The 26,773-nt window shown below is 43.3% G+C and overlaps 1 protein-coding gene across 2 annotated transcripts in view; it reads right to left on the reverse strand.

The window, feature by feature from the left end:
- Positions 1-26,773, reverse strand: part of ADARB2 (adenosine deaminase RNA specific B2 (inactive)) — a 306,450-nt gene that overhangs the window by 26,420 nt on the left and 253,257 nt on the right. For both annotated transcript variants that reach the window (XM_035564316.1, XM_035564317.1), the window contains 2 exons: positions 15,660-15,828; positions 8,660-8,811 (listed from right to left, as the gene is read on the reverse strand). In XM_035564316.1, the coding sequence (XP_035420209.1) occupies positions 8,660-8,811; positions 15,660-15,828 (321 nt within the window). The remainder of the gene's footprint in view (positions 1-8,659; positions 8,812-15,659; positions 15,829-26,773) is intronic.

The following is a 26,773-nucleotide window of genomic DNA, read 5'->3' on the forward strand; positions in this document are numbered from 1 at the left end:
GTTGTTGTTTGGAAATTGGAATCTTCAAGAGTGATTTGGAAAAAAAATGTTATGAAAGAAGCCAGCAAAATATGAAAATAGAAAATGAAGCCCAGGAGACAGAAACAACAGAAATCTGTCAATAATATTTCTGCGTTAAGATCAGCGTCAGCCCCTCTGAGGTTGGTATGAGCCTAGAGAGGCTGTGGTTCCTGCTGCATCACTGGACACACTCAGCTCAGCTTCAGCTTCTGGAGCTGCAGATGACAATTACTGAGTAAAGTTCTATGGTCTCTGGGTGGACAAATTCAGGCTAGATCATCAGAAGATGGTCCCCGATGGTCTTAAAAATCTATGAATTGCAATTGCTAAATTATCCTGAATAATGAATATTCTGAATATAAAAGTCTTTAAAATATATAGTGCTTTCCACTTTAATACCTAATCTATGCATTAATTACACTTCCTCAAAGTTGTGACAGCTGGATACCTTTTATTGCCATTTTACGCGTATGGAAATAGAAATAGCCAGAGTAAAGTGAGTTCAAGGCTAGCTGGAGAAGTAGCAGCAGTGTCATAGTTAAGATTTAATTGTGTTTGTCACTCTTACATAGCTGTCTCCAGATTTCTCTCTTCAGAAGACTCCAAGAAACTCCCCAGGAGTCTAAGGACTTTGAAAAGCCCTATAGATCTCAGCTGGACCTGGAGGTGCCTGACAAGCTTTATAAAACTCAGCTCATGAGCTTTACCTATGGCTCCTTCTCAGTGGAAGAGTAAATTGGACCGAATCAGATCTGAGTGGGTGCACTTTTTACCACAGGAGTTTTTTCCAGTTATAGTTTGATCTTTTCTACCCAAAATACATGCCACGGTTAGATGTGTATCTCAGTCTCCAAACTCCAGTGGGCTGTTGGATGTTGGGGGTGTAACTGGAGCAGCAGTGTCCTGGAACATGTGGTCTTTTGGGCCATTCTGCAGAAGATCTCAGAGAACCTTGGAAATCATGGACAAATTCTGGGATAAGCAGCTTGTCTGGGTGAAAATTTCTACTGTTATTCTGAAAGCCTCTCAGCCATGACCTTTTGCTGAGTAGCGTAGCCTTTTTATGACATCTGAACATTGTGTCCGAATGCAATGTTTTACACAGCAGCAAAACCCAACAACAAAGAAAAATCAATAAATACAGTGCAATTCTCTTTGGTGATTCAAACATTCTGTTAAAATTAGGATCTGATTATAGCTGTAGAAACCTGTTTTCCCGAATCCTAACAAACACATTTTGCTTTACATGAAAGCTTTTCAATGCTGTGCCCAATGCTGGCTTTGAGCTCTCCATAGTTTCCAGCCTCTTCTTTCTCTTTTCCAAGATAGACAAACACTACACAGACATATACTTCTACAAAATCTTTTTTTCTACTTTAAAACTCCCCCTGAAACAACGGAACTCAAATAAGCCAAAGCAGCCAAGAATATTACAAGGAGAGTAAATTGGGATATTTTCAATGCATTGTCAAAGCCAAAGAGTTTTCTCATAATGTATTGGTTTTGACAAAGTTTTATAACAGAAACTGAAAAGAGGAGACCTGCTAGCTCAGCTGAGTGTCATTTTACTGGAGCCCTGATCTAGGACTTGGGAGATACAGCTTCAAGTTTCTCTTTGAGCCTAAGTGCTCTTGAATGAAAAACCCACCCTGAACTAGGCATGGAAGGAAGTGTTTTTTTTTTTTTTTCCCTACCTCTGGCTAGTCTGCTGATAACCAGGAGACATGAAAAATAAGGGATGAGATCCCATTTTCACACAGTTACTTTACTTCAAAAATTTGCCCAGAAGGTTTTGATTCGTCTCCAGCCAGTCAGTACTTTGAGACCTGAAAGTTGTCCACATAGTCGTTATTCTTCTGTCAGCTTTAGCAAAACATCACTAAAATGCCTAACTACCTGGCCTGACAGAGATTAATAATAAAATACGAAGCAACAGCAAACTTTGAAAAGATGATTAACTGGTACCAAAATCTTTTTCCAGTGTAGCAAAACCTCTTTCAAAGGCCCATTCTGGGCATGGTAACACCAACACCAAACCCACCTGTGCTTTCACAGCCTCACCTCACTCTGTCCTCAGCCTTTCTAAGCCAGGGGATCACTTATTTCCCTGCTCGGTTCAGGGATTAGAGATGAATTTAGGCACTGGCAAAACAACCAGTATGGCAAGCTGTTTAGGACAACAGACATGTCCTTTGGATTACCAAAACCGATGGGATTTTCAGCAGTCAGATGGTGGGGGAGGAAGAGCTTCTTGCAGCACTGGAGGTGAGTCACAGCACTGCCCACAGGCCTTGTGTGGGGTGGGCGGTGTGTGTTGGAAGAGGAGGAGGAGCTCTGCTCATCCTAAAGCTCTGTAGAGCCCTCCCCACTCCTCGCAGGCCTGATGTTGCTGTCTGTCACCCACCAGCCAGCAAAGCTGGCCATTACCAACCCCTCAGGCTTCCCATCCTCACCATGGCCCTCCTGTCCAGGGTCCCACTGCTCCCTCGCCACCACACTGCCTTCTCCTCAAATCTCTTCGCCCACCTTTTCCAGAAGTTTTCCCCATGGTCCCAGAACAAACTTATGCTGGATGTTGGGGAGAAATCCTTGAGCTGGCTCCAAGCAGCACCACCTCCACACCATGAGTGACGTGCACGTGCTGGAGAGCACTAGCTAGAGGTGAGTGCGCTGAGTCTATGCTCTCCATATGTAGTTAACTTGAATGAAAACAGCCACACTCTGAAACAGCATTTCAACAGTGTGGGAGAACTGAGTTAGAGAAAAGGGCAATTGCATTTAAAGCTGATGAGTTGCTCCCAGACCTGAACAGGGACATAAGTTCCTTGGCAGGCCAGCTTCTAGCTACCTATAGAAAGTCTTTGCATTTCCTCTGTACTTATTTTGGCAAATTGAGGCTGTGCTGGTGGTGTGCAGAAAGGGGTCATTGCTTCAATAGGACTTGATCTCATAGGAGGCTGACAAATGGTGCTGTGCTCAGACCCCAAACCCAAACTGTTTGGACCATCCCAATCTAGCCCTAATGAAGCGAAAGGAAAATTTCACCTCAACTTCTTTACTAACCAGTTCCCGAGCCACTGAAACAATTCAACAGCCTCATGCTGTGTCTGCCATTTCTGCAGTATCCTGTAAAAGACAAAACAATCTGGGCTGACTACAAAAATTCATCCAGTGCTGGGATTATTTCTCTTGAGGCAGTGTTCAGTGTTACAGCCTACAGTGCTGTGTGCAATTCTTTTTTTCATTCATGTTACTTCTGGGCATGGTTCTCTATGATAATTTTTTTTTTCCCGAGGTCCCCCAAGGTATCATTCTGCTCAGTCATATGAAAAATAGGAAAATAATGCACCTTCATCCCAGTTCCATAGACAGGTCATTCATCAGTGTAAAATCAACTTTACAACCTAGGAGGAAGCTGCTTCACGCACTGAATAACTACGAATTTCCACAGTGGATTCCCAAGCTGCAGCAGGCCAGCAGTCACAATGGAACAAAATGATACCTGGGAGAACTTGTACAATGGAAATAAATAGTGTCCAGGCCCCAGTGATGACAGATAATTACTCCTGATTTTCCTAACAGGGGTGTATATCAATCTGTTAGAACCTGTGATAGCTACAGATACTTGATTTCTGTTCAGGTCACTGAGTTATTTAGATTTATATTTATATATATTTTATATTTATTATTTAGTTCTTGAAATGCCTTTTCCTCCTCATTATCTACTCACACGAAGAGATTTTTTTCCATTTAAACAAAATGTGGGACTGGCAGAAGGAAGGCGGAGATTTCTCCCCTTGCACTTTCAGTAACATTCCCCCAAGCCAATGCTGTTGGGTGTGATTCTAGCCCAGGAGATGTCTGTCATAAGCATCTTCACTGTATTTGCACCCTGCTACCTGCCTGCAGGACCCTGAATGCAGAGCTATGGGGCTGAGAGTCTCCTGACAGCTGCAGATCATTTGTGTCCCTCTCTTGCAGATGGACAGGTTCCTTAGCTTCTATTTGAATCTGGCCCTCTTCAGCCACTTTGCCCAGGATTTCAGATAATCTGGTTTGGGTATCTTATGCTGCTGCAGTCTGGGTCAGCCCCATCTGAACACAGGGCTGATTCTCTGGTGTGAGCAGAGCAACCCTTCAAGGCAACCCCATCTCTAGGGGTTAACAGAGACCATCTCGTCTGAGCATGGGATGGAAAATCCAGAAGACAGAGCCACAAGCACGGAAAGCACAGGTTTGTACAGGGAAAGCATGCTTGAATTAGAGATGGCAAACTTGTCTTTCAGGGTACTCCTCAGCTCCCCAGCTTCTGGAAAAACTCCAGTGCACATCTCCCCACCACATCACCTACTAAGGCAATGATCCAGCTCACGTGGTCGCAAGTGGATCCTGTTTAGATGAGAGCGCTGCTGAATGTGTGTGCATGAGAGCTTCAGCACAGCTGTAGGTTAATAGACAAGCAGGAGGAAGACCCCATGTGGAGCAGATGCAATGGTGTGTTTCAGACCTAAAGGGAGCGTGGGATAAAGCGGGAGCTGGGCTATCAAGGAGTCAATGGTACAAGGCAATACGGCATGTTAGCAAGAGATAGAAAAGCAGCCCAGGGGACAAGAATGGAGACAAGCCCTGGGGCAGATTCTGTTTGTCTCTTTCGCAGTCCATGTAGTGAAAAAAAAAAGAGAGTGCATCTCTAGGAGAAAGATGGACAAAGAGGTAAAATCCTGCCAGGGAAGGAGTAGTGGGGAAGTGGTGGATTTATTAGCTCAATTTTTAAGCAATTCATTTTGCTTTTCAAGAGGTTCTTAAATAATAAAAAAAAAAGAAGCCAGCGAGTCAAGAAGCCCTAAATTAGCTGGAAAGGTACTTCAGCAAATCAAGGGCTTGATTGTTCTATGGTTTGCCCTAGATTCAGGAAAAGGTGTAAAATATGCAACGGTTACTGTAGGGCTAGCTGTCCCCATGGCTTCAGCTCCAGCTCAGGAGATGGAGTGTGTGTGATGTAATGGGAAATACCAGCCACCTTGAAACCTCCAGGAAATCAATGTTAACTTTGTGCTGCGGTACTGCTGGCAGAAGGCAGAAATACATGCATACCTTGCTCAGATGTACACAAAAGAAAAAACTACTGGAGAAGGAGATGAGCTGACCTATAGCACCGAACTGAAGCAGGGCAAATGTGTGTGAAGGAGTAATTAGAGAGTGGTGAGGGCACTGAGAACTTGCTGCTTCATGATATAGCTGGGCTACAGCCTTGTGGTTGGAAAATGAGGAAGGGAAGAGACTCTTGGGATGGAGACGGGCTAAGGAGAAGGGGCCAGGATAAATCCATACAAACTCTCACAACAGCCTGAAACCCCTCTGGTATTTCCCAGCCTCCCTATTCCTGCGATACCATCGAACCTGGCTGGTCTCTCCCACTGCCCTATCCCACCCCTGCACCTCTCCTTTGAGCCTCCTCCCCTGCTCTCTTGGGTTGTACCAGCCTCTTCCAAAGCTTCAAATTTCCTTGAATCCCCTCAGAAGCTCTTCCAGCTGCGTGACCTACAGACAGCAAAAAGAGTTAGAAAACTTCACTCCATGCTCACTGCAGCCCTGTACCAGCTCGATTTTGCCTCTTTGTTAGAGCTGGCTTGGGAAACATCAACGAACAAGTCGGCTCCCCTCAGACCCATGAAGGGCATCATTGCAAATCAATGCACGATTTGCTCTCTTTGGCCCTAATCTCTTATTTTTCTGAGTGAAGCTAGCATGGGTGTGGACTCTCTGACCTCTCCTTCTCTGCATTGCAGCCATTCCCAGCCATACCAGGAACCATGGTAAGGTCAGATTTTTACACATGCCACTGACTTGGTACCCAGCACTATCCAGCAAGAAATAAACTGGGTTTCAAGTGCATGCTAGCTTATCTCCTCCCTTACCAGAACAAAGCTCATAAGAAGAAAATGTGAGGCCTCCCTGAGGGTGCTGGGAAGACACGGTGGATAATAGGAAATTTTTGGAAGGAGATTTGAGAAGTGGATTTTACTCACTCCCTATATTGATAAAGGCTTATCATACTCCTTTGCAAAAACAGAAACCACATGGCGAGACACTGTTTTTAAATGTTAATGCATCTTTAGAGAATAATCAGTAACGTTTGATGGCTTGTGCTAGCTCTAGGAGAAGCCTCTTTGTTGTTTAAGAAATGAAACAGCATTCATCTGGAGTTCCTTGTCATTACTGGATGAAAGAAAGGTTATTTCTGTAGTTAAAAAAGAGAGGGAGAGAGGGAGAGAGAGAGAGATCTGAATGATAAACATTATAAAATACTTATCTTTCCAGATGTCTCTGGGATAATGTGAGCTAAAAGGAAATGCTTATCTCACTGAAGGACAGCTTTTGGCAACATTGCTTTTTATACAGAGCTAAATTCTCTTAAGAGCATGGGACAAAGGTAGAGGGAGCTGCTTATAGCAGTGAAATACAAACCAGATGTGGTGCCCCTTCAAGTCCTGTTACTGAATCACTCTGTAACCTTTGGTAAGCCACACAGCCCTTTGTGCCTCAGCTTCTGCATCAGGGCAACAATTGGTATAATAACCGTCATGAAAAGTATTTCTGTGGCCCCTACAAGCTCACCCTGTGTATGCCAGGTGTTGCATGAAAATATATCTCTAATGCAGCTTCCTGCACGCTGTTATCTAAAGAAGCATTCCCTCATTAGCTGGCAGATTTATATGTTTGTTGAAGCAGTCCATGAGCCAAGCGGGGCCTGAAGCGCCCGCTTCCTCGTGCATGCGAGAGCTGCATCCAGTCCCAGATAGTCTGCGATCGTTCTCGAGAATGGACCACATTTTAAAAATAATAACTAATTTCGTTGCTTCCAGTTCTGGTGCTGAGAATGGAGAGCCCCAGGAAGCCTGCCTTCTGGAAAACATGAGGGCATTTAACCACAAATAAATCTTTTCTGATACCTTTTAATATGCACAAAAAGTATGAGGCCAAAATCGCCTCTCATTTTTGATATTCATAGGTACTTGTTTTTGTTTTTAGTTTTATTTATAAGGTGGTGCCTGTGTATCCTCATTTTGCTACCTCACCATGAATTTGTCTATTTGCTGCTTGCCTTTTAAAAATTTCCTTGCTTTTCTTTATTTTATATGCCCTGCTGATAGAATGTAGAAATCATGTCTGGAAAGGAAGAGTATTTTCTTTCTGAATAGGTACATTCTCTTTTCTCGCCCCAGCAAGCTGCCGTTTCACACATGACAAAAAGATTCCAGTCTGAGGAGAATAATACTTAATCGTTAATAAATAACTCATACAAATAAGAACAGGGAATGAAACCACCATCTGATGAATTTGCCTGTGAGGAAGTTAGGTCATTGTGTGACCTTGGATGATTAATTTTACATTCCTGTGCCTACGCTTTCCCCTCCATCCGTTCTTCTGTCTTGCCTGCTTCACATTCAAGGTAGTCAGGGCAAGGACTGTTTCTCATTATATGTACATTTAGCAATGAGGACTATGAGCATTATGCTGCTGTAAAATGCAAGTATTGGAAACAGTGACTAGGGACAGCAATAAGTGTGCACCTCGTGCAGCATGCACTAGATCATGGAGTGACAGAGACCTGTGATAACAAGACACAGATCTCATGAGTCTACTGTCGCTTGGTGGGACCAGGCCCTGAGGCCAGGCAGAGGTAAAGGTGGTGCTGTGGGTTTGCAGCAGGGACATGCCTCCTCGCTGGTGGGGCAATGACAGCGATGTGCACGTCTGTGGGGGGCTGACATCATGAGATCACTGGGATGTGTGGAGAAGATTGGTTGTCCCTTCACGGCCAACAAGCTCTGCAGGTCTCTTGGTGGCATCCACACTATCTCAAGGTCTGATTTGTTTACCAGAGTTGCGGGATCACCTCTAGAGGACAACTCCTTGTAATGTCATGTCCCTGTTTAAATATCATAGATATGGGCCCAGGGTCTCCAAGGCTGGCCTGCTGGTCTCTATCTAGTTCCTCTGCCACGCAATGACTACGTAGCTGGTCTGACCCAGGTAGGATGGTCTGTGGAGGATTCTTCCCAGAAGGGTCTTGACAGTGTTTGCTGCAAGAGCAGGTGGTGTTTGGAATGAACCTGACCTTCGACCAGCACTACAGGTGCCTTATCTCATATAATTGATCTACCTCACACTCCAGCCACTGCAGCTTGGACAGCTCAGGTCTGGCATAAACACAGCCCCTCAACCCATCCACACTGCCTAAGCCTTGATAAAAGTGCATGCAGCCCCAGCTGGATACCCGATCCTCTAGTCCAGCCAAGAATCTGTTTGATCGTGAGGACCCTTCCCAAGGCATTTTTTAACACTGGGGTTGCATTTCCCAGCATGAAGTGCAGGCTCAGCAGAGCCATGGAGCCTCAGGTAGGCAGAGCAGTTCCAGTTCTGCCCAGCTCTGATTTTCCCCCTACACCTTCCCTCCCAACATGCAGGATGGAGCACCAGCCCCACAGCCACACACATGCCACACAGCCCTGCTGTCGACCAAAACACATTTTCTGCAAGCAAACGAACAAAGAAAGGTTTGGTCTTCAAACAAACAAACAAACAAACAAAAAAACACACAAAGGGGAAAAATGAGAGAGAATTATTTTCTTACAGTCGGTTGTGATTTCATAGGGGGAGTTGAGGCGTGCGTCCCCGCAGGGCGAAGTGCTCACGTACAGATGGAACAGGATGTTCTCCTGCAGCCTGTAGCCTCCCTCTTTTAATCGCACAAAGATTGATCGCTCCCAGTCTTCTCGCCGTTTGCTATGATCACAAAAGAGGTTCCAGGTCATTTGTTACACGCCAAATCAGAAACATTTCTGCTCTCTCTCTGTGCTTTTCTCCCTCTGTTTGTTTGTTTTTATTAGCACCTGGCATCATATATTTTGCCTGGTGACAAGAAGAGAAAAGCAATAAGCTTCTCCAAGTGAAGAAATGTTTGAAGGGGGTCAAAACTGTCAACATGCTTTTGGCTTGCTTACCTGGAATATATTCTAATGACAAAGCATGTGGATTTTTGAAGGGTAGCTCTCTTCCTCACAAGCACGGATACATAAACACATTGACTTTAAAGAGGTTCTGGCACATAAAGAAAGGTAAAGTTTTCGTAGGCAAATCTGATCTGCTTATCAGTGTGCATAGCCATGTGTTTAAATCCCTTTAACATGACCATAACTGAGATGTGTGTTTCTATGCTCCACTGAAAAAGGTCTCTAACGAAGCACCCAGAGTTTCTGACCCCTGCCAACCCTCCCAATCCCTGGGCACTGCTTTTCCGCCCCTTTCAACCAGAGCCACCCATGAGCACCCCATCTAAGCTAGTAGCATCTCCATGGTCTCTTGGTGTTTCTGGAAATCGGAAGCTGTCCTGAAAAGTGCAGACAGGACTTCTGCAGGCTTTTCTCAGCTGAGATGAAAAAGATACTTATTAAGATGAAGCTTTTATCTGCGAAGTGGTTCAGCAGCTGGATGGGGACACAGAGCTCATGTTCCATTAGCAACAGCTGCCCGGGAGGCCAAACCCTCCCCATCCTGCAGTTTGCAGCAATTGCTCACATTAGGGCTATGCTGTGGTGTGGTTTCTCAGATGATTTACATTTGTGAAGACATGGGTGATTTCTCTGACAGACAGCTGCCTCTGATATGTACATTTGGGCAACGATTATCACTTTGAAGGTGAAAATGTGATCAGTGAAATTCTAATGAAAGACTTCTTTCCCTTGGATGCCCTGGTCCTTCCCTCAAAAACTCGAGGGTCTTTTTGTAGGAATGTCTCTGAGCAGAACTGCGTTTGCAGGTGATGGTTTCCCTAAGAGGCTCTGAATAAAGCCAGAGTCCTACCCATTTAATTCACCCTAGGACAGACCATTAACCGATGCAATTTCTGCTGGTCTCTCTGCCTCCCGTTAGAGCAAACAGGGGTGCTTTTTACCCAGCCTCAGAGCAAGTCCTTGGATTTCATCCAAGCTGCCTCTGCCTGTTTTCTCCCAGAGCAGCCTCTGTGCTATTGAAGCTGTTTGGCTGTCACTCTTCCGTGCTTTGGGTGTTTTGTCATTTTTTGATGCCGGGATGCGTTTGCTGTCAGGAGGAATTTACAGGCACATTACCTTGCCTGCCAGGGGCACAGAGCCGTGCCGGCTCCTTCCTTCTTCTGCAGGCTGCGGTGGAATTTCCCAACCACGCTAATTATATTATCGCCCTGATGCAAGCCTCTGAAATAATAAAATACCCGTAAGTCCTGCTGCTTGGACTTCAGAGCGAGTGCAGCTGGTTTTAAATAATTCACTGCAAAATCAGATGGGAGAATACAAAGCTGTGCAGTCCTGGCGCCTGCTATTAGTATGTTAAACTGTATTAGTGTGGGGGGCAGCTTGTACGACTTGGAAACAGTTGCTATGTAGGGTTGGAGCAGTCATGTTTTGGGCTGGGTTACAGGAGTTCACAGCAATCAGCACCCATCCTGTGGCTGTTTTTCACTGATTAACCTTGCTCTCTCCCTCATACCTCGAAGGGTCTGTGGCCAGTGTGGTTGATGGGTTGGGCGACGGACAGCTGCTCTAAACACAGGCAGCTGGAGGGCAAGGCAGCTTGGCTCTTCCTCCAGGGGGAATGAGCTCCTCCGTACCACATACGCTCTTGACCTGCTGCTGGGGTGGTTTTCTGGGGGTTGAACGGTTGAACTGAAAGGAGAGATTCATCCCTGCCCAGTGGCTGAATGGGTTTAGTAACAAAACTCTGAGGATATTGCTATAAATGAGTTTTGCATGTAATAACTACAGTGGCTTTGCAAGGAGTCTTGTCTGTGAGAGGCTTGGGGACCCCACAAGGCTTCAGACCCCAGGGGATGTGGGGACCTGGTAAAAGTGGGCTGTGTGGAGCACAAGAGGCACTTCTGCAATGTCACTTCTCACCCTCGTGAGGGGGGAAATGAGTCTGAGGTGGCAGGACCTTGCCAGGCCACGCTGTACAGCCATGCACACCTGCATGAAGCAATGAAGACATAAGCCCACAGTGAGCCCACAATGTCATTCATTCAGTGAGTGGCATTAGTGTGTCACTTCCACATGCTGACAGTGGCTAAAAGAGCAGAATTTGTCCCTAAATCTTTGCCTGTTGTGAATTACTGCAGCAGAGTCAGAATTTGAGGCTCATTCAAGAGAAATGCTTAAGAAAGTGCTAATTTTAATCTTGCGCTTAAGTTCGTTATTTAATATTCATGCCTATGTTTTGAGCTGACTTCAAGAAGATTTCAGCATGTACTAACGGTTTAATATATGTGAAGTGTTTTGCTGAAGCAAAGCCTTACTCTCTAAAAGAGGAGCAGAGGAGCTATTTTTAGCACTTAAATGTAGGTACGGGGAGTTTCTAGTGCTACGTGCATTGCTTGGCATAGAGCACAGCATCCTAGAGACATTAAGAGCAGGCTTAAAAAGGCTGTGTCCATTGAGAGGCTAGTAGGACAAAAATAAGAAATAGTAGATGTACAACAAATAGCTGGCATTTCCTGGAAAAAAAAATGACTGTACTGGATGAAGAGTGTTCCTTACTTTTTACGTGCAAAATCAAGACTGGTTTTCATATAAACCTCTTGAAGAACTACTGGTAAAATCAACCCTCTGGTACCAGTAGGGCTACTACAGTGGTAAGACTGTTACAGTGCTGATTTATTTGAAGAATAGCCCATTAGTTTTAGTTTTCTTTAATAAAGAAGACTTGGATTTATTTTTTCTTCCCTATTCGCCTGTTGATGTAAATAATCCCACTGAAGTCAACGTGAATTTTACTGCCATCATTGCAAGATAATCAGACTAAGATATTTGTGTACTTTTTGATGGTGAATTTTAGAAAAAGCTTCTCAAAAGGTCTTTCTCATCCTTCTTTTGTACATCAGAAAACTTGTGTCTTACTTCTCATCTTTTTTGTGAAAGTCTTGAGAACTTGAGGATTATGGTTTTCATAAAAATGAAATCTGGGAGGGGCAGGGGTTTTAATCAGACTGGTTAGAAACTGTCAGGTTTTATTTGTGCTTTTAGCTTTTATTTAACTCAAGCTCTTGACAACAAATCATTGAAAGAAAGTTTCCCTTTGAAGTATTTGTCACTCTTGCTTCTTAGAGAGGATAAAGTTCCCCTTCTGGAGCTATCTTCCACAAGAAAATTCAGGAAAGCTGCACCTTTAACTCTTAGCAATATGAAGAGAAGGAAAAAAATGTAATTTACATATTGCTGCAACTTTGTCTTGTGGATGGGATTATTCTACATTTTAAATATCGGAAGCAGTCACCCTGTACTATCCTTACAGCAGTGGAAAAAAATGACCCCAGTACACGGCAATTCACCTCGCCTACAATAGATACTTTAAATAGGTCTGCTGAATCACACTCCAGAGAGGCCCATCTCTCTTCACTGATGATAAGAGGAGCCTTGGGGTATCTAGTTCACAGTTGACTAACTTGTAGACATCTCAAGCAAGGTGTCAAGAACTAAAATCAGCTCAGTGAATCCATCTCTCCTGGACATTCATTCTCCATCCTGGCCCTCGCTCTCTCTAGCCTCCTTGTCCCTGCTCTTTGAAGCTTCCAGGCTATATTCAGAGAAGCAGAAGTTTTGTTTTCTCTGAAGTTAGTGGCACTATTTGTAAATGCTGGAGAAGTGGTTCCTTTACAAGGAGAACATCACTTTGAAAAATAAGTCTTTTACTGGAAATTCCTGAAGTTTTAAATCCAGCTGTGGAGATCAATTCGAGCACGTAGGCTCAGTGGGAAGACGTATGACAAAATAGGGAATACTATTTACTATGTCCCACAGAGCCTCCTTTTCTGTTCCATAGGGAGGGATGGAAAATCTAAGCTGAGACATGTACTTTGCTTTCATTATGGTTTTGGTTAGGGAACTGTCTTTTTGGTCTCAGTTTGTATACCACTTTGTACAACAGATTCCAGGAGAGGTCTTGAATTTGGGTTAGGTTAATAACAACACAGAAACAACACAGAAATCCTGTCTGTGTTTCCCCCAAGCCTGAGGAGCTAGTATACAGGGAGTCCCAGTGGAGCTGAGTTAACATATCTGTCCTAAAAAAGCTGTCTTTCTATGTTCTGAAAAACTCATCTTTAGCTATGCAGTAGCACAACGTGGCTTCTCTGCAAGTGGGAGTTCTCTCCTTTTATAGAGAAAAAAGGGGAAAAGCGACTTTAATATTCAGTAAATGCATTTTTCATTTAATTTTAAACACCCCCATTCTCTTTCATGACAAAGCTCCTGACGATGGCCTAAAACTGAATGCAGCAATAGATACTGTAATGTAATTGGAAAATATATTACAGCACGCAGTTTTGCTTCCACATGGATTTTAAGAAAGCAAAACCTGATTTGACAGTATCTTCAGCCCTGTCTTTCAAAGGTGCTTAGACTTGACAATTTTTGGTTGAGATTTTTATTATATGTGCTGGTCAGGGAAGCAGTGGTGTCTGCTCTTGGCTGAACAGGGAGTGATTTGAAGTTATTGTGAACAAAGCTTGTGCTGCGCTGAGGATGCTCTTAACAAAAGACTGTTAACATTGATCCAAATAAAATAATAATATGACTGAACATGTTAGGGAAGTGAATCAATACAATAGTTTAAGATACAGTGGTAACACTTGTTTCCCAAGAGACTGTAGCACAAAGCAAGTACTAGGGTTGCTACACTGCTGAAAACATAATAATTTAATGTAAACTTGAAAGCAATTCAGATTGAAATAGAGAGAATATTGTTTTTTATTAAACCCTTCAAGGCTCTTGTCCTTCTTTGTCAGCCAAGCTCATCTACTCAATATACTCTCTTGTCTTCAACCCCAGCCTGAAGTGAAAATAACCACTATTTCTATTAGCATTGCTTTGGAGCCAAAAATATCATAGGTACTCACAAGAACACAGTCTTTGTGTCTGTGACCTGATGCAAAACCTTCTGAAGACAAAGGGAATTTTTTCACCACGGTTAATGGCCTTCAGATAAAATTTCATGAAAATGCCAAGAAGAATGGAAGGCAGAAGAATGGTCTGTAGCTAAGGGCTTTTGATTTCTTTCCTTCCTTCCTTCCTTGGTTCCTTCCATAAAAATAAATGCCACCTCAGCTTCACTTCTGCTTGGATTTCATAGGATCATAGGATTTATAGGATTCAGACTGAAAGGGGTCTCAGCTCTCTAGTTAGGTAGCACAAGGCTTTATCCAGTTGCGTCCTGAAAACCTCCAAGATGGGACTGCACAGCCCTGCTGGGTGCCCTGTTCTACTGTGTGCCTATTCCCATGTGGACAGTTTGTCCTTATATATCTAGCCTGAGCTTCTCTTGTTCCAGTGCATGCCTGTTGACATCTTCACCACAGTCAAGACCTCATTTCCCCCTTTTTGCTGACCTCCCATAGGTTCTGCTGGGTCAGCCATCTTGTTTCCACATTGACCAGGCCCAGTTCCCTCAGCCTCTCCACACAGGCCAAGTGCTCCTGTCCTTCAGCAGGTGGCCTCTGCTGAACCTGTTTCAGATGGTTGATGCCTTTCCTGTACTGGGGGACCCCAAACTGAACTTGGCTGTAGATGTGGTCTAATGAGTGCTGAGTAGAGAGGGGTAATCACATCCCTCAGCTTTCATACAGCCTGTCATGCTGTTGACTCTCTTTGCTGCCTGGCATGCTGCTGGCTCACGTGCAGGTTGCTGCCAGCCCCTCGTCTCTGTTCAGCAGAGTTGCCCCAAACTGTGCTGTTGCAGGTCATTCTTTCCTTCTCAGTGCAGAACTTCTTGTTTATCTTTATTGAATTTCATGTTGAAGTTCCTGCTGGCCCATTCCCCCAGCCTGTCTGAATGGCAGACCAGCCCCTCAAGTTTGTCAACTGGTCTCCCCACAGTCTGGTGTCATTTGCAAAGCTTATGAGCAAGCACTCCGTAGCCTTTTCCAGATTGCTGATGGAAAAGATTAGCAAGGTACCAGGACAGACCCTGGTGGTATCCTGCTGGTTACCAGCTTCCAGGCAGTATATGACCCATTAATCATTTAAATGGTAACAAGGTGGGTTTGACTGAAGACAGGAACAATAATTCCTCCATAGTAACTCTACATGCTATAACATTTTAGAACATCGTAAAGAAGGAATGAGTGATAGCATCTTGCACTTTGGCACCAAGTTTACTATACTGTTAACACTCACTGGTTCTCTAGTGAGTCAATGAAGGCATTAATGATCAGTAAATCACTTCCTTGAGGTATTTCAGCAGCAGCAAGGAAGACAGAAAAATGTCTGCAGAGAGCAGAATGACCCCCTTCCAGTCTATGGTTAGTGAATGATGTTAATAAGCCTGCACATAAAGATTTGTACAAAATCATCAGGCTTCATAAAACCAAACTTTATGAATCATGTCTAATAGCTACTGAAAGAAAATTAGCTGAAGTAAAGGAGCTCATGACCCAACACTCCAAACTACCTAACACTCATTTTGTACTGTACAGTATATTGGTCCTTCATCAGCCAAAGACTCAGAAACAACACCATCAAGAAACAAATAGTTCCAATGTCTGGAGGATGGATCTGTTCCACTGAAGGCCATATAACATTCACTAAGCATCAACAAAATTCATTTACCTTAAGTGTAGCTCCAGCTGTGAGTAAAGGAAGTGAATAAATGCCCTTCTTGCAACAATTTCTGCATGGCAGTCGTTGACCGCAAGCCCTTTGTCATTAATGTATTCCCCATTTATACATTTGGTACCCGATGACAGCACAATAACCTGAGCTTGCCTGATGTCCAAACCTGCAGAAAGAAAAACAAGTGTTGTGAAACTGCCTGGGGGTGAGTATGATATCATAATTTTTAAAGTTCGCAAAGCCCACGCTTTGATGTGGCAGCTGAGATGGCCCTAACAGGATGCTTGTAGAGGTACTGATATGGCCTTTGGAATATGCAGGAATCTCACATCTCAGTGTTATTAGAATAATAAGGGCTCTATTTCAGTCTTGCAGCTAATTCCAAAATAAAACCGTGCCACAATGTTTACTTGTTAAATCAATAACTACATCATAGCAGTGAATATGCTGTAGAGAGGTAATAAATATCTCCTGTAGTGCTGATAAATGGCCAGGTTTTTATGAGCTGTTGAAGACATTTTCTGGTGGGAACACACACTCCCTGTAATGTTAGTTTTCATTGCTGTTGCACTAGAAGTGCTAAATAAAATGCAAGTAACACTTCTGGAGCTGCTCTTTAAAATGTCAGAGAACAAACATCTATGATTTTCAGTAGAGTCTCCTTTTTGTTTCTCCAAGAGCAGTTACCTCAGTGCATCTTATACTGTGGCCCCAGGCGTGGAGCATTCCTCTCTGAGACCGGCTTTATTTGTCCACTGGCTTTCCAGATAACAGTGATAGCAATTGAAAAACATGCCTTTCTTGGTTCAGATAGACACTTTCTAGGCTTAAGTCCTCATTTCTCTGGAGTCAGTGGCAAAGTGCTCACAGACTTCAACAGGACCTGGGTTTCACTGGAAACGTAGCTCATTCAGCCCTGCAGACAATTTGAAAGAATAGCTAAGAATGAACTGAGCCCAAACTGAAATTACCTACTGAACGGCACATTTCAGAATGCATCTCTCTGAAAAAGAAAGAACAGAGGAGCAGCTCTTGGAAAAAAAAAAAAAAAAAAAGGATTTTTCTGGCAGATGGGTGCTTCCTCTAGGCACGACAAAGCAGTCTAAGAGCATCGGACTGTGTTTGACAACTGTACATAAGTACTGTGAGTAGGCAAACACATTTACAGAAGAGCAAACCAGGCTGCTGGAGGTTGGGCGCGCCCATGTAGAGTCGCTTGAGATGCCCTTGGTGTCCTGCTTAACCTTTGGCTGCTGCTCCAGGGAGGAGGGGGTGTCCAGGCGGTTTTGCGCCCTCCCCAGTTGTCTCACATGGAAATCCATGAGGTGACTCAGTGGAAACAGATGCCTGCCTTTAGGCAAACAAATGAAGCCCTCAAAGTTTTCACCATAGAGTGAGTAAAAAAAATCTCACCACGGGCTAAATGCTTCTGACTTCAACACATTTTACTGGAGAATGAATACTGAATCCATACAAGCTCTTGCTTTGTTCTTATTTCTGTGATCTTATTTTAGCTGTAAAAAAGCTTTAGGAATAATTTTATAGAGTCAGCAGTCTTTATTTTTCTAATGATGAAGTCTATTGAGTGGCAGAAAAAAAAAAGCAGAGACTTTTCTGCATAGGAAGCACCATGCTTGGGGCCATGTTCTCTCATAAGACCCATAGGTTTGATCTGAGAAAACAGCAGAACAGAGAAGAAATGAGTATTTTAAACTTAAAGGCCTGGTGTTGCTGATAACGTCCCAGTTTGTAAATAGAACTAATGATACATCTCAATCTCAACACAGCACTGGTACTAGTGGTTACCATGCTTAATGTATATAATAGGAGATGACTCCAAAATTATCTCATGCCTATAACAATATGAGAGCTACATTGTAGTCCAAAAGGTTCAGTAGTATTATGGCATGGCAGCATTGTGACATTTGTGGGTGAGGTGTAAGTGGTGTGAAAAAGTTCAGTTAATCACACCTGATGCCTTGGTCATGGCAGTCTCAGACAGAAGTTGTTTTAGGTCTTAGTGACAAAGTGCACGTCATGGTATACCTGTGTCTGTAGTTTCATCTCTCGTTATTAGAAGAGCTCACAGTCTAGAAAACCCAGAGAATCCTGCTTTTATTACTTGATAAAAAGGTGAGGTGGACAAATGGCTCTGTCCATACAAAGAAAGGTATTTATACTCTCGTATATAAGAATTGCTTTGGTGATTTAGGGGCACTGCCTTCACAAGAAAAATAATGGGTTTAGATCAGATTGATGTCAGTCTAGTTAGCTGTGTCCTTTGCATGGGTTAATACCAAGCATTTCATGAGGCACTGCCTGCAACAAAGGTGTCTGAGTCCCGCTCTGCATCTCAAAGACTGGCTTATACTTTCCTGAACAGTACATAGTGGTTTCCTTGGCTGGAGGGTTCGTGACAAGACTCAGCTATTTTTTGGTGCTATTTTATTTACTCAGAAATGTCCACAGAATCTTATTTTCCCCCATACAGTAGAAGTAAACCAGCAAGAGGCAGTTCCCTGATTCAGAAACCCATGAGCCCTCCCTCTGCCATCCCGCACCTGAGGAGACCAAATCAATACTCCTCAGGGCACTGACACCAGCTGCTTCTTTCTCCTTTTATCCTGACTTTCTGCTTCTTTCACCTTCTGAAGTATGCCCCTAACGTGCCTCCCCTTCTCCCCCTTCACCTCGCAGTCAATGCACCGGGCTCTGCACCATCTAGGGGGGTACTTTACTCACCTACCCCCCACCTCCCCCATCAGTCCAGGGCTCTGTGGGATGACTTTCATTATTTCAAACATTTGTTTTTCCATAAATTATCTCTTCTAGCATGAGTGCAAGGTGATTAGCGTGCTCGGTGTTTTCTGCGAGGTTTAGATTTGTTCACAAATGAAACAGTCTTACGGAGTCACCCAGCACTTGTTCATGCAGCTGTGGTACGAATGCCTCTGATGTTGTTTGCTACTACAATGTCCACACACACCGTGATAGCAAAGTTTGCTTGGGATGTTTGTTTTAGGGTGACATTAGCTCCATATGTTGGCTTTCAGTGACACAGGGCCCAGCAGGTAGCTGTGTGTGGGCACAGCCTGGGGTGTCAGCCAGTCCTGGCAAGGTGCACGTTTGCTCAGCATCACTTTGATGGTGCCTGGGGCTGTAGGCAGCAGTTTCCAAGAATTTGCAGAACTGGTCTGAGCATTAAACACTAAAAGTCTCCATGTATTTTCCATTTACAATGACAGAGAATATCATCTGTGTTCCTCCGTGCTCAGAAATACCCAAGAGTTACATCTCACTACTAAGGCACTCCAAAACACAGGGGTAAATGACTTATGCACTATCTCTGAAGTATTTACACCTCACTGGGGAGCCAAATGGGGAAAGTGATCTGTGACCAATATACCACCATTCAACACTGCATGTGAGGGTACCCCGCATGACGAGAAATATGTCCAACAGTCTGACCTGTTCGTGGGCATATATGCTAACAGATTGTCCTCTTGCATGCCTTATCTCAAGTGTGTACATAGAGTTGGAGGTTTATCCCCTGTCAAATGCTTGATATTACTTCCAATGAGCATAGGGGGAATTTGTCTGTGAGAATAAGGTATATGATGCCCAGTTGATGCAGCCAAATTTTTAACACAAACTGAACACATTGGCATTGTAGGCATCATTTCCAACTCTTGAGCCTACATACTTTCTGCAGTGATTCAGAATTAATAGGCATTTCTGTACATTTCTCTATGTTACATAAAAATGTCATTACTAACTTGTTGTTAATATTTACTTCCTATTTTATTTTGCTTTCAGAATACTTCAGATTTCTTAGGGGATTTCTGTTTACGAGAGTCAAGCTGCCTCCTAAACACTGATTAATTTAACCTCTAACACGTGGCAGACCTAGACAGAGCACATCTTCAACTTATGCCTAAGAAAGCGTTGGGTGTGGCAAAATCCTAGCACTGTCACCTAATCCTGTCACCATCAGCCCTGTGCTACAATCCCTGCTTCAGGGAGTGCATCAGGATATGATCCTAGAGGAGGATTATTCTTGCCAAGATCCACATTCTTACTGAGGGAAGCCAACCTCAGATTAAAGACCCAGGGTTCTCACTGTGTTCAAGTCATTTGACAAACAAGAAGAAATGGGCTACATTATTGTGACCTTAACTCCTGACCCATTGATTGTCAGAGTTCTTGAAGCATTTCTTTCCCTCGCTGCCTTGCGAGAAGTAATGTTTGAGAAGACATTAGGTTAAAAGTAACTAGTGAACGATTTATAACAGGCACCTGCATTAGGTTTCTATTATTTGCCTAAAGCCTCCTAATAGTTTTCAATTTGAAAAGGAAATGGAGCAGAGGAAGGGGACTGGGGAGCTGTGTCAGTGTGCAGGCTGGGGACCGGCTAACGCCGTGTTCACAGGGACAGCTGGGAGAGCAGGAAAGGAATTTTTATTCCCCCTTTTATTCCCCCAAATGATGCCAATTAATTAGTTGCATTATAGAACAAAAATACAGTCATAAATGCCTCACCCACTCGGCTGACAGGTCCAGTCTCATGGTGTGGGGAGGTAACGAGTCCTTCTGGTGCTCTGCTGGAGGCCTGAGCCCCCCTTGAGCCCTGTGAAAGCCAGGAAGGCTGGGTCCCCTCTCATGGTTGGGGGCGACCTCGACCCTGCTAATACTAAATTTTTTGGTGTCATTGGCACTCCAGACTTTCAGATCATAGCTGAGCAGTTAAAAAACAAATTGGTTTCATTACAGACCATTTTCAGTTTGCTGACACCAGCGGTGGGATTAATTTCATCTATTCCAGATAACGAGAGTTTAGATGTCTGTGGCTGGGCTAATTGCTGCAGACTCTCTTTACAGTCAATGGAGAGAAACTTTCCTGGGAGGTGATTCATCTGGCCTATTTTAGATATTTGCATTTGGATAGTCTGAATTACACCTCAGTACTGACACTTTCTCATCATGAGCTCTGAAGACCTGTAGACAGCCAGCAGCAGTGTAGTTTTCTGTACAGCAGACAGCTGCTTGCGGTAAGATTTCTCTTATTACATGCATTCATGCATGAATCAAGACTTCCCAAATCATGAGAGGGCAAGCAAAACAAATCCGGTGCCTTTTAAGATTTTGTTTTCTGATGTTTGAACTTTCTGAGGCAGTTTTTTATTTCCCCCCCCCCCCCCCCTTAATAGTTAAGGATAATTTTTTTCTGTTAATTTTAATATATTCATAGATTGTCGTATTGTCTGAATTGGACTACTATGAAAATAAGGCAAATAATGCTGTCTTCCCTACATGATCTCCCATAACATCAGTCTTGCAGCCACAGAGCTTGCAACGTAAATGGTTCAGAAAGATGCTGACAGAAGAGGCAGTAAACAACAAAAAAAATAATAATGTAGGTTTGCTCAGCAAATAAGTTGGATATGGAGAACTGGCTAACATCTTCTGGACTACAGTGATGAGCTCAGCTGTGGCCATAAATGCAAACTGTCTACACCCATCTGTTTTGTGACACAGCTCTACCAATAAAAACAGAGAGGCAGAATTTTGGCTGGCCTAATTGGTGTTTCAGCTGACTTTAATAGAGTTACTCTCACTTCTAGCGTGCTACAATCATTAAGGTCTTCCATAAAAAAGAAGTTGTAGCCCTGCATAGTTATGTGTTGGAAAAGGAAAATCAAAATCACCGGGTAATTGCAAGAGGTGTTGACTGTTACGTGCAATCAGAAGACGGTATTCAGTGGTATGAAATCTGAATCGCACCTGCTGTATGTTGGAGAACTTCTGTGGAGCTCAGTGGGCTTAATTCACATTGAACAGGATGGAGCTTGCAACTGCTAATGCCAGCGTACGACTGGGATCACACTTTGATTTCTCAGCAGCTGGCACAACATGGAGAGAAACACCAGTCACTGTGCATGTATCTACTTCGCTGCATGTTTTAGACCCTGTCAGGGATAATGAAATCTATCTTCTTTTCAACTTGACACCGTGAAGACAACTTGCTGCTTGGAATATATTCATTTTAAATTAGGAAAAATAATCAGAAAAATCAGGTGTGATTAATTAAAAAAACTCCACCTCTTTTATTGGGTTGGAAACAACTGACACGAAATACTGTGCAGTGAAAAGGAAATCCAGAAATAATGATAGTGTAACATCAGCCCTTGTGAATAATTCATGGGGTACAATTTCATGTTATTTTAAATGGTGCTGCTTCTCTCTTTGATAAGCAATAATTTTATGTTCTATCTTTACCTTTTTTAACAAATCAGTCAAAAGGATTGTCTATTGTTATCTGCAAAAAAAGTGTATTTGGAATAATGTTTGAGGCAGCTTAATAGAGCTCTGATCACAGAGGAGTTTTTTTTTTTTTTTTTTTTTTTTTTTTTTAATACTCTCTACTCGTAGCTGAATAAGTTCAGGTTTCCATTTCAGGTTTGTTTAGGGAAGGAAAATTTTTTGATGCTACATAGCACTGACAAGTCCCGTATTATTTTCTGTTATCTCCTTCCCCGGCAGCTCCACTACATCCTTTGAATGGCTTTAACTTTGTAATAGGAGATAGTCAAGACTATGAAAGTGCAGTGGCGCTGGAAAAGCTGCCCCTGGGGATGTGCCATGGGTGCATGACCACCCCAAGGCAGGTCCATGAGCCCTGCAGGGGCAGGCACGATAAACAACATGCATTTAGCTGTTGGCAGTATGCATTTATCTGTCAGCCACAAAGACCGCAACAGTCGAAGTCTGAACAAAGACAATTACGCAGCTAGCTAATATTAGCAGTACAGCACGTGCTAGCTAAAAGATAAAAGATATTTAGGGGTGTAAATGGTATATAGATTTTGAAATGCTGGAGTTGTGCAGGGATTTCTTTTCCTGTCATCAATACTTCGGGATATGTAAAAGTAAATGTAAAATTCCTTTCTGACACGAGACAGTTTTGAACTGCTCCATCAGATCTTCAGGTGCCTGAAAAAGGACTTAATCCATTTTGCAAGACACGCCTATGCAGGTCTTTACAGTAAGTCTCTTTCACAGAGACGATTTCCCAGCCCAGAAAAGGATGGGGAGGAGGTTGCCCAAGTGGAGATGAATCAGAAAACAGGGGCAAAACTGCTGAAGAGAGTGACCCAGCTGGAAAGAGTGCAAAAATTAAATGTGTAAGCCTTTGCTAAGTGATGCCTGTGAAAGTAGTATCAGTGTCTGCATGTATCTAAAGGGTGCTAAGAGGTGGGTATCAAAGAGAGGTGGGTACCAAATGGACAATTTAGGGCAGTAAGACTGAAGACCTGGGACGAAACTGCAGAAAATAAAAGACAGCCTGAATAACTGGTGAGAATGATTAACAATGAGATCTATTAGACTAGAATGGTTTCCCAAGGTAGTGTTGAAATCTCCATTGCTAATTGATTCATTTAAACCTAGACCAGAAAAGGCACTCAGGAATGCACCACGGGGAGCCATCTTGTACTTGCAGGGAAATGGACTGGATGACTTAGTGGTCTCTTCCAGTTCTCATTTCCATGGCCCATTTCTCTCCTCCCCTTAGCAGACAGAAAGGATAAACCCCATCAGCATTGCTTCTGAGGAACCTGGAAGGAGACACTGCTGTGCTTGCGAGTCCCTTGCCTTGCCTTGCCTTGCCTTGCCTTGCCTTGCCTTCCCTTCCCCTTTGGGGTTTGGAAATATGGAGGGAGAGGAGGGTCAGACAGCCCAAGCCTCTGCATGCTTCATCCCCATATCAAGTCCACAAGATTTTTCTCTAACTTAAATTAATAGCAGCAGAATCAATGATATCTGGCAATCCTTTCATGTGAGTATGAGCTCCAGTTTTCTGCTCAGGAACAGAGCTATGTAGATGCTTACAGATAATTCCTAATTTTAAAACAGGACTGAATTGCACTTTCCTTGCTAAGTCCTCAGTGCTGACTGATATCTGTGTTTCTCTAATAAATTCTGAGCCACTAATATTTAAGCAGTAAGTAAATCGACGGTCTTATGTGCTAGTGAGATCCTTAATTAGAATGAGAAATGATGAAATCCTGAATGTGGATTTTGTACAGGAGGAACTTATTCTCAAATCTTTTTTTTTTTATTAAGTATACCTGCATTTCAGTCTTCCTACCTGTTTTGCTGGGTCACAAAGTAAAAGCAATGGCTGATGTCACTAAGCCTTTATTCAGCTGAGAAACCTCCCTGGTTTTGGGATCAGATGCACCGTTTGTAATGGGACTGGGACAGTTTCCAGTTTGGCTTTTCATAGAGCAGCATAAAAATCTGCACATTCCAACTCCTTGCCTCACACATGCAGGAATGGACCAGAAGTGTCTATTTCTCTTTTCCATGTTTTATATTAAATATTATCACCTAGAGGCTGATGCAACAATGTGTGACACACAACCAGGGCCTCGCCTGCCTCCAGGCATTGAGAGGTATCATTAGTACTTCAGTCAGAAAAATCCCTAAAGCAACAAGAACCTAAAGGTCCAGAGACTGCTAATGATTTGGGATAAAAGGCTGAGGGTCTGCAAAGAACTAGCTGCTCTGCAATGGAAACCAGAACAACCAGTGGGCATGGTGCAGAGGAAGATGTTTGCCACTGGAGCTGCCCAGAAGGAAGAGCTGAAGACACCCACAGCCTGTGCAGCAGGTGGACAGTGGGGGTTCGATTCCCTTCTCAAAGCTGTGGGCATTTTCTCCTGTTCTTGTTGGATCTGTGCTACCAAACGGATAAGAGGACAGAGGCAGGTTAGGGAACAGCAGCGAGGAGGGGCTGGGCGATGTACTGGTCGGGGTGCTCACCTTGAAAAGGGAATCCCTGTTTCTGTACTTCCAGCTGGTGCATATATATTTCTAATTTCTGTTTAATGTAAAATATATAATCAGGCCTGATTATATATCTGAGATGACCTTCCACCCATTTTTTCCTACTTTGGGGAAGTACAGCAGGCTACGCATCTATGACCCATCTTATATTTTCTGTCTCTAAGTCAGTATGTCTTGAGCTATTTTCTGCTCCTTAGCACCGATTTAACAGACAAGAAGGAGAGACACCCAACGTCACTCTTGTGAGGGGAGTGACTGCAGTGTTTTCAGTGTTTTCCCTTTCAAAACAACCCACATTTTGAAAGAAGCGGTGAAACTGCTGGAGCTGCAGTTTTAACTGCAAAACCTCAGACTGTTCTTTGGACCTGCTGGAATTTGGAAACCCAAATCCATTGGGCCACAGAGATCCCAGTCTACCCATTGTGGGTCCACATCCCACAATTTAGGAATAGAATTGCAACTGTGGAGCAAGGATGCTCTTATGGAGTTCAAAGTTACTTACGGAGAATCAGAAGATTATTGGCTTAAGGCTTCTAACCAGAGAAAAAACGATTTCAGAGAAACAGAACGACATATGTGGTTTCTAACTAGACAGGTATTTACTTATTTTAAAATGGTTCAAGAAAACTGGTAGTGATGTGTCACTTGGGCACTTGTACGCAGCAGGTAATGTTGCCAAGAATGTCAAATGAGTTTGAGCCACCTCCTTAAGAACATCAGACAACAGAAACTGAAGGGACCTCACGAGAATTTTAAAAGCAAGTCAGCAGTTTGGGCACCTGTTTTCCATGTCAGGAATCTAAATCTTACTGAAACCCCGAGTCTCAGTGGGACACGGGCTCCTAGCATCCATCTAACTGTGCAAATGGGACTGGAGACCCTAAGTTCTTCCCGTGACTCTCTTCTTGAAGGCACCTGCCCTTCTAATCTGATACTTAATCACAGTTGCTCTAAATGTTTTTTGGCTACTTGAATTCAACTGGGGATGGAGCAGATTGATACTCTACATAGGGCCTGAATTTTCTCCTGTATTTTACCAGTTTCCAACTTCCTATTTAAGCTAAGGAGCAGAAATCAATTGCCCATCAATATTCTTGATTGTACTTAGGTGTCAGGCTTTATGAATCTTAATATGACTGTAAAGATCCATGGAGACATATTGTCAACTTTACTTTTTTCTGTTATTCCACTTAGCAATTATGAAGATCTGTTCCATGAGGTATAGATGATAATTTGCCATCTTTTATCACAGCGTGAAATCGCTATTTAGGGCTCTTTTGTCCAGTTCATCTTTATTTCATACAAGATAACTGAAAAGACCTCCTAGTTTGCTTTTAATATCAAAATGATTGTCAGCCTGAAAAAAAAAAAAGGATAGAAAAGAGAAAATTGAAGTGAAAAATCAACTTATAACCTTTTTCTATGAATGCCATGCTCCTGTGAAAAGGAATGAACTTTCTTAATGCTTCATTTTTAACAGAAAGCATGACAGAAAGTTCCTATCAGTATTTAAACTGCTAAGATTTGTCAAATACAAATGGGAAAATAGTGTTTAAATAGCAGCCTCATTTTGTCCACACTGATTATGGGAGGGTTTTTGAGCAAAAAGAACCTCAGCAATCATCATCCTTGCAACGAGTGGCAGTTTTTCTTCACCGTGTCCGGTGATTTCATGTAGAGCACAAATGTGTTCCCGTATCTGTTCAGAACTGGCAAAGACAAACTCTGTTAGGGTATAAATAAACACTGTGAATGTCGCCAGCCTTTAAATCACAGCACTTTGTGTGCAGCTCCACTTCTAACTCCCACCGCGTGCTGCCCTGGACTGGGGCTTCCAACCTCCCAGCTCCGATGGGCAGCACTGTCCGCCCTCTCTCCTCGAGGATTTACCCGTGTGCTGGTAAATCCTTCTAACCTGGCTGGGCCAGACCCATGGTGGGGCCATGCACTTCACTGAGCCCTGGAAGAGCTGCTTCTGGCCAGCAGCTCCTTGTCCTCCTGTCACCTGATAACCTGACTTCATGCATTGGGGATGATGGTACATGAGAGCGCTGTGGTACATTTGCTGGCCTGTGTTAGAAAATATTAGCTTGTTTGCCCTCTATTTTTTCCAACTGTTATAACTGTCCTAATAATAATAATAATAAATTTATTTCTCCCTGCAAACTTCACTAGGAAAATGGTAAAGCAGGCCTATGGATCAAAATAAGATGTCTAACTTGTGCCTGAGAGGCAGAGTCACATAGGAGAAGAGGGAACTGGTA

Source organism: Cygnus atratus, chromosome 2, assembly GCF_013377495.2.
Source record: "Cygnus atratus isolate AKBS03 ecotype Queensland, Australia chromosome 2, CAtr_DNAZoo_HiC_assembly, whole genome shotgun sequence".
NCBI classification, from domain to species: Eukaryota; Metazoa; Chordata; class Aves; order Anseriformes; family Anatidae; genus Cygnus; species Cygnus atratus.